The following is a 12,919-nucleotide window of genomic DNA, read 5'->3' as shown; positions in this document are numbered from 1 at the left end:
ACACACAACACGCACTGGGCTGGGTCATTTGCACAGTACTGAGTGATAGATGTCATCGAGACGAGTCATACTGGCAGAATGAACGAAGCCACTCGCAGTGGTTTATCCGAATAATCTTCAAAGCTGCCCTCATGACCCGCTCCTCTGCATCTTGAGGCTTCGCCTCGGTTTCCATGCAAGACTGGGGCACAGGCTTCGACTTTGAACCCACCTAGACGTGTTTTCGCACGAGTTAACGCATTCATCACCGCAATGCTGTACGGAGGTTCTCAGCCGTTTTGGTATTGCGCCCCCCCCCAATCAAGACCCACGGCTCCCCGCAAACCCCACTCGGGACCCAACACAACACGAAGGTTACCGAGGCCACAACACACACAGAGAGCTCGGATGTCCGCGCCGCTCGTCAAGTGTCTTCTTGTCAGACGTTCATTCCCGCAACGTGGCACGGACGATGCCTGCACTTTAACACAACAGCATCCACAACAGCAGTGGTAGCGTCAACGCGAGCGCTAATCAGCCGGCTTCGTCGTTGTCATGAGCCATGCTGCATCATCTGCTGGATTAAGGAGGCCTCCCCAAGCCGCCGCCGCTTTCCCGATGTTTTATTTCATGGCTTGTTGGGTTTGAATGAGGTCCAGGGCAGTCACGCAGCAACTCATTACTCATCATCACGCCATTTGGCCGAGAGTGCCCCCCGTGTACGGACCGCTCGCTTGAGATGTGGCTGTGGCGGCTTGGCGAGGACTTCGCCCAGCAGTGGATAGCGCATAAGCGATGATGATGACGAGTTGCTGCGCAAACTCGAGCAAATTTGCGCACTTTCAGTCGGCGGTCAACGTTTCGAAGCGGGAACTGCGATCACTCAGAGGAATGGCGTCGCCGCCCTCCGCCCCCCGTGGATCAAACACATCACTCGAGACGCTGGAGGCCAAGAGCAGCTGATGCGACGTTTGGCGCACGGTTCATCGCACACTATGAGTGATGAATGAACGAAGAACGAATGAATGAGGAGCGATGAAAAAACCTAAGAATATGAATGAGGAGTGAATGAGGAGCCCGCGGTTACCTGACTCACAGAGCCAGCAGCACCACGTGACCTCCCCCCCACCCCCGCGTTGCCACGGCAACACGAGCTTCCGGTTATGGAATCGAAAATCGAAACAAACCGTCGTCGATAAATTCGATTACACTTTGTAGCCGATCCGACGCGGATGCTGGCGTGTTGTATCATTTAAATAAAGGCGATTCCTTATCGATTCCAACCCACTACGCCCCAGGGCGTTGCGGAGTGGTGTGAGAGAATCTAAATATGACGATTTATACTGCAGGGAATCGATCTGCAGGGTGGCGGGGTGGTCTTGTCAGAGCAGAGGTTTTTACCTGCGAGCGGGCGACAGCGTTGTGCTCACAATTACCTATTTCCAATTCATTACACAACAAGTAATTCCATTTAACGCGTAGACTTTCGCGAACGATACCGTGGTTTACAACTAACTCACAGCCACAACTTGCTTTCATAAACATCTGTAAAGTACTGCAATTGTTTTCTCTATATAATTGTCTTTTTGTTATGTTTACGGGTATTAGAATTACTCTTTGGTTCTTTCGGTAAAGTCACGTAGAAAAGAAATAAATTAAACACTAGAATACGACGTTTCGATTGCAACACAAGCAACCGTCATCAGGTAAGAATGAATGAAAAAACATAGTAAACTTAGAAATGTAATGCCATACAACACAGAGAGTCGGCTAACACAACAGTCAACACCCTACCTGGTTGATTACGTTCTTACAAAGATTGTGTTGCAATCGAAACGTCGTATTCTATTTATTTTACTTTCTTTCTACTTGACTTTATCGAAAAAACCAAAGAGTAATTCTTGCAGTCACGAAAGCTTCAAATCAAGTATGTACATGTATTATAATGTTTGATTTAAAGCTTCCGTGACTGCAGGGATTCATATTCTTGGTTCTTTAGGTAAATTCACGTAGAAGGGAAATAATACAATAAGAAAACAATAAAACATTCTCACGACGTTTCGACTGCAACACAAGCAATCATCATCAGGTGTGAAATCAACACCTGATGATGATTGCTGTTGATTTCACACCTGATGATGATTGCTTGTGTTGCAGTCGAAACGTCGTGATAATTTTTTTTATTGTTTTATATTTTTATTATTTCCCTTCTACGTGACTTTACCGAAAGAACCAAGAATATGGGTATGTAATGTTTAGTATAATTTTTACGGGTATGTAGTATAATGTTTACCCGTATGTATTATGTTTACGGGTATGTATTAATTGTGATGTCGCTTTGGGTGACAAGATTTTTGCCAAAAAAGGCCCCTTAACTGTATCGAAAGTTCAGTGTTCAAGTGCCATTGTGTAGTGAGTCCAACTGAGTCGCAGACGTTCTTTAGAGGCAACACATTTATTTGTAACATCAACACGTAACACAAAGGGGTAACTGCCCTTTCACCGGATACAAGCCTAGGGTGGTGGCCACCCAGCTAACTGCTCTATACAGAGGCGTAGCTGGGGGGGGGGGCAGGGAGGTACATGTGTCCCCGGGCGCCAAGGTAAAGGGGCGCCAAAATGAGGCTTACAATGTTACATTATAACTTATTGCGGCGGGCGCGGCAGCCTGAAACTACTGCACAAATCTATACCTCAACCTAAAAGTTTATATATCCCGCCACACACAGCCTACACGTCATGTAATTACATTTTGGTACGCGCGCCTATTAAGAACTTACATGGAAGAACGTCCCAAACAACAGACAGGCACAGTCTTTCAGCCTTAGTCACTGGCCTGTTTTTTGGTGGCGGAAACTACGACGGCCTGAAAGACGCTGGAGTGCACGATCAGAAGCTGTTAAAGCTATCTATGAAGGACTGGATGAACTAGTAGGGCTGCTAGACAAATTAACAGGACCCTGCGGGGTGGGCTGGTAGGAACGAATAACCAAAGAATATAAACATAATGTATTATTACACTTGTTTTGCCAGGAAAGCCCCACTTGAGTATAAAGGTTTTTCTAGGGTCCTGCCAAGTGTTTGCAGTAGGGGGCGATGTTGCTACACGTAATCGGACGATACGAAGGGAGAGTTTGAGGCCGAGTTCTAGGCTTTAGGCCTAGCTGTAGGCTTTAGGCCACTGTGAGTTAATTTTTAATTTAAATGTTTTAATTATTTATGTCAACGCTTTAAATGTAAATGTTTCTATTTAAAAACATCAGGGAATGTAACATTGTTAAACATTAACTCCCTTTCACACACGCGGGGGTACGATACGAAGGGAGAGTTTGAGGCCTAGTTCTAAGCTTTAGGCATAGCTATACGCTTTAGGCGGCTGTGAGTAAACTTTAATTTTAAGTTTTAATTAAAAGCTATCTCAGGGAATTATAAGGGAATGTTACACTTGCTTAGCCAGGAAAGCCTCATTAATTTAAATGGTTTAATTAAAAGCTATCTGAGGGAATTATAAGGGAATGTTACACTTGTTTAGCCAGGAAAGCGTCACTGAGTCTAAAGGTTTTTGTAGGGTCATGCCAAGTGTTTGGAGTAGGGGGCGATGTTGCTACACGGACGGACGGACGGACAGGCGGACAAACGGACGGACGATATAATCTGTTGTAGGCTGGTCCACTTCGTTCCTACCAGTATCAGAGGACGTAACTATGACGCCTGAAACCAGAAGTGATGCAGAACCGTTACAGGCATGCGTATTAAATTTTTACTTCATAGTTTTATTACATTTCTGGAATGTCATTCTTGGACAAATTGATCGTGTTCAGAAGTGCTTACAGGATCCTACTATGAATTTCAAGGAAGCAACTGATCTTAAATCTTTGGAGCATGAATTTGTCAAGCTTCGTGATGATTTGAGCCAAGTTGCTGTAGTAAACGCCAAAACAAGATGCACAGCCTGGGGGATCGATGTGGACAGAAGAATTAGGCGACGTCGGAAGATGCCAGGAGAACTGGCAAGAGATGCAGGACTTTCAGCAGAAGAATAAATTGTGCGCATTATGAAGAGCGTATTTTATCGACTTCAACAGGAGATGTCAACACGGTTTTTACGACTAAAAGACCTGAACACAAAATTTGGATTTCTGCTGGACGTCAAAACTCTTCTATCCAACACAGATGTCGATGCAATTCGTCGAAATTGCACAGATTTTGGAAATTTCTATGACACCGACATCAATGGCCACGAACTTTTCACAGAAATTGGAGATTGCAAAATGCTGCTCAGTAACCGGAATGAAGTTCTACCAGAAACTCCTTTGGATCTTCATAGTTTTATTGTGTTTTATGGAGACGACATATTTCCGAATTTGCGAATTTCACTGCAAATGTTATTAACAATAGCAGTTTCAATTGCAAGCTGTGAGCGGTCGTTCAGCAAATTGAAACTTATTTTGTCGCATTTGCATGCTTCAATGGGACAAGATCGTCTCAGCGATCTTGCTCTTCTTAGCGTTGAAAGAGAAACATTGGAAAAAAACAGATTTTGATTACGTGATTGACCAGTTTGCGACAGTGAAATCAAGAAAAATGTATCTTTTGTAGACTATGTCAACCAGTCTACGACAGTGACTGAGTGAGCCATGTAATATAATTTCTATAAATTTGCTTCTTTAAATACAATGTTTCATTCAAATTTAAATTGTTATTCCTTATTCGATGTAGTAGGAAAATGTGATTAAACGGGGGGGCGGGGGGGGGGGCGCCAATTTTATAGTTCGTCCCCGGGCACAAAATATCCTAGCTACGCCTCGGGCTCTATATGTAGGAGTTACAGCTACGAAGGGTCTGACCCTCACTCGGGTCCCGGCCACGTGTTGATGCCTGTAGAGCTTCCAGCTTGTAGGCGTAGAGTTTCCAGCTTGTAGGACGTAGAGGTTCCAGATAATCAAATGCAGCGACCCCGGTCCCTGTATCCCCCTGGGTCGGGGCCGCTCTGCCCTTGGCCCCGCCCTTGGCCCCGCCCGCCTTCTCGAGCGTTCCAGCTCCCTCTCGATCCCCTCTTGAGAGCTCTCCCCGGACACGTGATCGCCCCCTAGCCGCCCCACCTAGGGGCCTCTCTGTGGACACTCCGGATCACGTGTCTACGGGGTCAACCAGAGTGCCATGGCCCAGGACAACCCTGCCCCTGGGCTGACACTCTCCCCCTTCCCCTTGTGAGAGCCCGCACTGCACGCTATGCGTGGTGCCCACACTATCCCAGCGCTCACAAAACCCCGCTAGGGCTGGTTCTAAAATTAAGATTGGTACTATACCCGCCTACGGGGTGTACGCGATGACGGTATTTCGCATGCCCGGCCCTCTCGGGCCAGCACCATACAGTGACATCCCCGATGTCACTACAATTGTATTGAGGGACTACTGCTGTGTGGTGTTGTCGTGGTGTGGTCTGAGACTTTTGTCGTTTTTGATGCCTTTCCCAAGCTTGATAAATTAGACATATACAGTACATACAGATATATACATATTTTGTGACTTACCTTTTCCTCAATTTGCACTACTATCGTGTTTTATTGTATTTTTGCTGTTGTAATTCGTTGACTCACCCATACTGGACGACATCTATGAAAAGAGCTGCATAGCTCATCGGATTCCTCCTGCGGTCTAAATAAAGATGCGGAGTTTGAAGCAAAAGTGTATTGACGTGACTTTTGAGTCCAATTGATCGCATTAGTAAACTTTGTGTCCTAAACCCCTCCACCCGACACAGCCAATTCAGGCATTTTCCAGAAATGGCAACTTAGTCTAACCCAACCATCTATTTTATACGTTGATTACGTGCTGTATTTAGTGGTAATTGGGAACACTGATTTATGGTGCTAGGTTGTTGGCGGATCTAGAGACTTCCCAAGGCAGTTGGGGACAGCCCCGAATTCCAAGCGTTTAAAATAGGGCCGCACATTAATGTAATAAAACCAATGAGCTTCCACAGATACACATTTCCCCTGGTAAATGTCAGCTATTGACCAATGTTCTGGGGCATAGCCCCCCCCCCTCTACTGTGCTCCAAACAGGCGTCTTATACGATACGCGCTCTGTGGTCCCAGTGGAAGCTTTTTTTTGTAAATTTCCATGGTGCATTTTTACAGGCATGAAGTTGTGTTTGTATGCAAGAGTGCCCTCTTTCTAGATTTGAAGTTTTTTGTGACTGCAAGGATCCATACTCTTTGGTTTTTTCGGTAAAGTCACGTAGGTATAAAATATAAAATAAATAAAATCACGACGTTTCGGGCGCAACGCAAGTGTCTGTCATCCTTGGCTCCTCCCCCCTCCCTCATCTATATAATCCCTTGTTACAAGCAGCTATTTTGCCTACTTCAGCAATTGTTTCTTTCTGTGATTGTCCCCACCTGATGACGGACGCTTGTGTTGTGCCCGAAACGTGATTTATTTTATTTTATACCTACGTGACTTTACTGAAAGAACCAAAGAGTTAGAGTGCCCTCTGTCCGAGATTTAATGTGGTTTGCAACCATATCGCAAGTCTCACATAGGTTATGCGGTGTGGTTTAGCCCTTTAATTGCTCACCCAGGGCACCGCCTCCTCGTCTAAATAAGCAGACAATATCCCTCCTTCACGTATATATCCCTTTATATAAATAACTTTATTTTATACATCCCGTCAGCAGCACAGGGAGTACCTAATTTTATCAGTGAATGTTTGCAGCACAAGCAAAACTCTGGACCTGTTTGAACATCCAGTTCACCTACTGTGTTTATTCATCCATGACACATCTGGAATCGTCCGTATTCATTCAAATTCATCACTATTGAAGATGCTTTAGTAAACAACTACTATATTCGCTTTGACTGACATGTCTAGATATGGGATATCTGATTAAGTAACTAATTATCGGTTTTATTTAATGACTACTCAGAAAACATGAACATAGTTGGGAGAAAAATGGTTTCGCCACTCGCACGTGCTGCTTCATGACAGGTGATGGGCAGGGCTTGGTAATGTCATCAGCATTATGATACATTTTATTGTGCAATTTTATTGAGGGACTATCTTGTCTTGGTGTGGTCTGGCTCTGTTTTTGTTGTTGTTTTGACTGCCTTGCCCAAGCTTGGGAATTGTTATACTTGTGCAATTTTAACTAATATACTGTATGTATATTTATTTTGTATTATTTGCTTACTTTCTACGCTTATCTTTTTTTGTATTGTTTAACGTTCTCAGGTGCCCTGACTGGACATCTGAGAAAAAGAGCTTCATTGCTCATCAGATTTCTCCATGATAAATAGAAATTCTGGTTCTGATCATCTGTGTTACGCTGGGAATGGCTTGTAGGGGTTTTCTTGCCTTCGGGCAAGCACAATATGGGGGCACCCACCATTTGCAAAGGAGTCTAAAGAATAAACAACAACAAAAGTAGTCGATTTCAATGTTAGTCAATTACCAACTTAATCAACTCATCGTCCCAGCTCCACACATGTTTACACTTTTGCGTTGCTCGTGCATGTTTGGGTTCACAGCTTCTGCCAGCCTTGTGACAATGGCTCTACTCGCTGCCCCGAGCCTGTTGGAGATCATTTGGGCCGTCATTGGCATGGGCTTTGTCATTGCCTTCGCCGTGCACGTGTGCGTGAGGGATCCGCCCGCGCTGCTCGAGGATTTGATCCGCTACGGCAAGAATAAGGGCGGGCAGCGCGCCACGTGGATGCGCGCCCTGGATGTGCCAAAGCGGTGCGTGCGCAGCACCGAACATCATCTGTCCGTCCGTCCATTCCTTGCACTTCCTCATCCACTCATTAATTTGTTAATTCATTTGTTTCCCCAATTAAAACACCTCTTGTTCAACCAATAGCTCACTAATAGTTCAAATGAGATGTAATAGGTGATTTGCAAACATTGTACTTTCAGGCCAATTTCAGCCAGGGCAGCATTGTTACCAGTGATGACACTAATGCTGCTTGCATTGGCCGTAATGCACTACCAGGTGGTTCATGCATTTCTACGTGGTGGCTGTCGTCTCGCACGTGACACTCTTCTCGCTGACTCTCCGTGCGCTGCTGCTGGGCTCCCCGTTTCCTGGCTGGCTCGAGTCTCTCCTGGTTGCCTTTGGCAGCCCCACAAACAATTTTCCCCATGGTGAGCACACCTACAAAACAAAATCACATCTACCTAGTAATGGCAGCCTTTTGTTTGTTTTTTTTCTCGGGGAGAGAACCTAGTTTAAGATGCTGAAACAAAATAAATGTGAGCACACTATCATAGTTGTGATATGTAACTGACAGGCACTGCCGTGGCGAGATGTTAACTACCTCGCCTGATATGCAGAATGTCGTAAGTTCCATCCTGACTCTGATGCCTGTATATTTGGAGTTTGCATGTTCTCTCTCCCCGTGGTCGCGTGGACTTTTCTCCGGATCCTCCAGTTGTTCCCTCCACATTTAGAATTGGCGTGCATTTAGAATATTTGGCTGCTGTAAATGTCCACATGATAACCCACTTTGTTGAGCTATCATTTGTGCCCAGTTCGCTTCTGAAAAACAACTACATAGCTCAGTGGGGTTTACCTGGTAAAATAAAAAAAAATAGTTCAGTTGAGACTTGCCACTCATTGTGTTATTTCGTATCTTCTACATCCCGCAGTGGTTTTAAGTCCGACGGCCTCTGTGTCTTTTTGTTGCAGGCATGGGGCTGTCGGTTGTGCTTGCCCAAGCCCTTATGGTACTGCAAGTAGCGAGGCGACTGGCCGAGTGCCTGTGTCTCAGCGTGTATTCCAACGCAATAATGCATGCAGTCCAATATGGATACGGTATGCTCTACTACGTGATGATCGCCTTCACGTTGTTGTGTGAAGGCCCAAGCATGGGAGGAAAAGGTCGGAAACTATTTTGGTGAAGAGGAAATTCTGCAACATGTTTAACACTCAGGATGCCTACACTAAGTTATTTGCAGCACGAATAAAATGTCTATACTGTTTTCATTTTTATATACTTGTTGAAAATTACATGCTCTTGAACTCACTTTGTTAATGAGCTATTTGTTAAATGATATAGACTTTTTAACAATTAGTTTATTCGTTTAACTTTTACACTAGACTTCACCTTTCCTGCAGCATCTCTCAAGTCTGGTCTATTCCTCATTTGAGCATGGAGACAATGACTGGATCATACCGTGTTAATTTACATGTGTTCCTACTTTTTTCCCAAAGATCTGCCAATAGGCAGACGACTAAAGACAAGATGTTACTATCTTGTACCAACCCTGAAATGAAGACCAATCAATGCTGTACTACAATACTAATGTGCCAACAATGTGTTGTCAAGAGTTGAGTGTGTGGCAGTTGCTGGCCCAGTGGAGATGGTACCACGTGGCTGGCTCTGTCATGTTTGCCTGGGCCACGCTCCACCACCATCGGAGCCACATCATCTTGGCCAATCTGCGAAAGGACAAAGCTGGTACGTATGTATGTTGAACTTCTTTCGCACGGTACCTAGCCAGCCGTGCTAATTGTAAGTATAACTTCCTGGAGTGCAACTGCAAGCATTCCCTTCGAAAATTACAGTAATGCCCATTGTTGATTGTCAGGAAAGACTGTTGAAAACTCATTTTTCATGTGGATGATGCTTTTGGAATATTTTTTCAATTCCGTTAATGATTCAGAGTGCCTGTAGGAAAATCGACGTATATGTGTCAAAGCTTCACAAAGATTCAAAATTCCGTTGATTTACTGTGATCTGGCCACCTTGCAGCCCAAACCTGCAATGCCTGGTATTTCCCAAGAGTCTTCCATTCAGGTGTCAACCAGACCAACCCTGATAGCTTTTGAGATCTGACGAGATTGGGCGCACTTAGGATGATATTTGGTTATTGGCAAGGAAATTTTGTACAGTGTTCCCTCGTTATTCACGAACTTGCTATTCATGATTTTGGCTACCCGCAAATCACATCTGGAACTCTAAACGACTGCATTGAGAGAGAGAAAGAAAGTGATGAAATAAGAGAAAGTGATAATATACATTGATGACAGATAAAGTGATGAGATAATTGTAATGTATTTAATAATTGATGTATTTATTTAAGGTAATTCATAAAAAAAATAGTTTTTTTAGGCGAATGTCATTCTCCGCGAAATGTACAATTCACAAGCATCTCTGGAACGTATCCCTTGCAATTAATGAGGGAATACTGTAAAATACATTGTATTGGCTCAATGGAAGGCCACATTGCTCAAGGCAGCACAGTATATAGCAGTGGATCTTGCGACACAATGAATATCTATGGGACCCTTTTGCCATTATCAAGATATTGAATGATAAATACAATGCCAAGTAATGTGTGGTTTATGCAGACTTAATGCCTTCGTAGTATTTGTCTATTTGGTGTTTGAACATCATAAGGCATGTATTTGTGCCAGATAATGCACATTCAATGACAATGCATTTGTCAGCCACGATGTTATATACAGTACAACTCTCCTGACCTGTGACTATGGTGGCATCAAAAGGCATTGCCTGTGACGATGTCTTCATTTGTGGTACCCTGCTGCATATGTTTCCCCCCTCAAAATCATAATGGTTAATTTCAGATTCTCACTAACCCATCTGTATTATATATGCCTCCTTTATTTGTCCTCCATATTCAGTTGTCTCAATCCTCTCGTCTGCTGTACAACATGACATGCAATTGCCTTTAGACATCCTAAAAATCCCAACGATTGTACGTTGTGCTGATGCTATACAAGTCCACACATGAACGTGCGATGGCCGTTTTACCAGGGCGCGTGGTTCACACGAGGTACGTGGTTCCACATGGAGACTGGTTCGAGCTTGTCTCGTGCCCCCACTACCTGTCCGAGATCCTGGTCTACGTGGCGATCGCGGTGGTGCTGGGCGGCGTCCACCGCACGTGGTGGGTGGTCCTCTTCTACCTCATCGTCAGCCAGTCCTTGGAGGGACGCCTCATGCACGAGTCGTACCTCAGCCGTTTCCCAGACTACCCGCAGCATCGCCGGGCCATCCTGCCCTACCTCCTGTAATAATCAACTGGCACACAGATCTTCTAAACCAGTGTTTCTCAACTCCCAGGCCTTGCGATTCCCCATGGTACAACTTTCTATGGTAGTCGATCCTTTCTTTTTATCTACCATGCCTCCCATGCAGTAAATCTCTGGTGCCAGAACAAAGGATGTGTTTGAGATCTATAAATAAGAGAATCACTTGGTGAAAGAATATTTGCAGACTCAATGCAAAATGCACAAACATTACAATGCAAACAATATGTACGAACAAATGATAATAAACAATAGTGAAAAAATTAACTGTGTGAAACTACTCTAGTGTTTTGCACTACATTTGAGTTATATGCTATTGGAAAATAATTTGTATCAAAATTTGTATTTATTTAGAGGAGCATTCATAATATTTCCAAGTAAGCTGTTAAGCACCACTTGGGTGCTAAGACACCAAAATGCATGTTTCGTAGTTCTTGTGTCCGCCACGCTTCCAGAAATCTCCTGGGCCAGCACCTCTTGTCCCACGTCACTGCCTTCGGTTTCCATGATAAAAGGGCAAGTAAGATATTTGGGTCGGTGAAAATTGCGGTCATACAATATTCTCGGAATGGTGGCTTCGACTCCGTAATCCCAGCTATTCTTATGTTCCCATGACTGCAAATCTGGGAGAGATACCGCCCCTCAGATTAATATTGTCTCTTCCATATAGATTCAGTGGAATTGATTTGAAAAAAAACGCTTAACCTTTGAACACTTTGTTTCCAGTGTCATTTTTATATTTTCTTTTATTTTTAAAAATATTTTAAGTGCAATTTTTAGGTGGGGCACCACCCCGACACCCCATACAGACCAATCGCCATTGAGGTAATGTAGAACGTTTAGTACCTGGGTCATTCCCAAGGCTGATTTAGGGGAAACGCTTCAGGAGTTATACCATACATCAATGACAATCAGTGCATAATTGGTGAAAAAAAAGGCTGATATCAGTTTTCAGTTGACAGAGCTACTGAAAATGTATTTTATCTACATTATTCACGACCCAGATCATTTGCAAATATAATAAATTCCCTTGTCTCTTAATAATTCTCACCTGGTTAAACAAACTTGAGTTAATAAGAAATTGTATTTGATCTTGAATGGCTTGCAATATAAACTATGGTTTTCAAAAACATGACTTATTTTTTCACAAAGCAGCCATTCATGCGGGGATCAAATTGTGCAATTGTCTGTCGTGCAGTTCCTCAATATGTTTTCTATTTGCTGCCTCATTAAATGTCCACATTTTAGAAGTCCCATGAAGCGATGGGCAGGTTGTCGTGCTGTACATAATTGCACACATTGCGTAACTCTACCCTGTCAGTGAAAATCCACGGTACAACTACCTGTAAGATATTACTGCATCAAACCCAGAATCTGTTAATTCCTCGTGAAAACCATGGTGTACGTCGCGTTCTAATGACATTTTCAACATGAGATTTTTTCTCTCCAAATATACTTATAAATAAGCATTTCCCAGTCTTGTGATGTGCTAAATTATTAAAATAAAACATTACCAATGTTTTAATTATAATGATCTAGTACCACGCATTTGTTCATTTAAAACATCGAATGAAACCTTCATATGAACTTGCAACCTTCTGATTGTGAGTCGAAATACTCAGTCATTAGTGCCAACCAACCAGACGAGAGGAGTTAATTGTAAACATATGCGTCCATTGATAATGGATTTCCACAACTGATTCAACATGTCACGTACTGGACACAATGTGCTGTGTGTTTTCTGCAGCCATTGTTACTGTTGCTATGACATGCATAATTGTCTTGGCCAACCCTGACTCTCGACAACCACATTCAGACTGCAGATTTGTTAATATTTGAGTTAAAATGTGTTTTATTGTCATGGGTCTAAATACTGCGAC

General features: G+C 43.6%; 2 protein-coding genes across 5 annotated transcripts in view; one reads left to right on the top strand and one right to left on the bottom strand.

The window, feature by feature from the left end:
• LOC144722599 (ELMO domain-containing protein 1-like) overlaps positions 1-1,157 on the bottom strand; it is a 48,562-nt gene extending 47,405 nt beyond the window's left edge. The window contains exon 1 of one of the 3 annotated variants that reach the window (XM_078600822.1): positions 1,076-1,157. The gene's annotated coding sequence lies outside the window, so the exon portion shown is untranslated. Of the gene's footprint in view, positions 1-706 lie in introns of all 3 variants that reach the window. The other 2 variants (XM_078600820.1, XM_078600821.1) reach the window with 2 other exon arrangements.
• Positions 1,158-1,319: 162 nt separating this feature from the next.
• Positions 1,320-12,570, top strand: SRD5A3 (steroid 5 alpha-reductase 3). Of its 2 annotated transcripts, none has more exons than XM_078600819.1 (6): positions 1,320-1,685; positions 7,513-7,723; positions 7,977-8,128; positions 8,673-8,864; positions 9,313-9,444; positions 10,765-12,570. In XM_078600819.1, exons 2-6 carry the CDS (start codon positions 7,533-7,535, stop codon positions 11,022-11,024), a joined length of 927 nt encoding a protein of 308 aa, XP_078456945.1. In that variant the 5' UTR covers positions 1,320-1,685; positions 7,513-7,532; the 3' UTR covers positions 11,025-12,570. The 2 variants fall into 2 exon arrangements, with proteins under 2 accessions (XP_078456945.1, XP_078456944.1); XM_078600818.1 differs by lacking the exon at positions 1,320-1,685 and adding an exon at positions 6,917-6,973.
• The last annotated feature ends 349 nt before the right edge of the window (positions 12,571-12,919 follow it).

This window comes from Lampetra planeri, chromosome 15, assembly GCF_965212315.1.
Source record: "Lampetra planeri chromosome 15, kcLamPlan1.2.h2, whole genome shotgun sequence".
Taxonomy (NCBI): Eukaryota; Metazoa; Chordata; class Hyperoartia; order Petromyzontiformes; family Petromyzontidae; genus Lampetra; species Lampetra planeri.
Note: the sequence above shows the minus strand (reverse complement) of the source record. Positions and strands in the feature narration are given on the sequence as shown.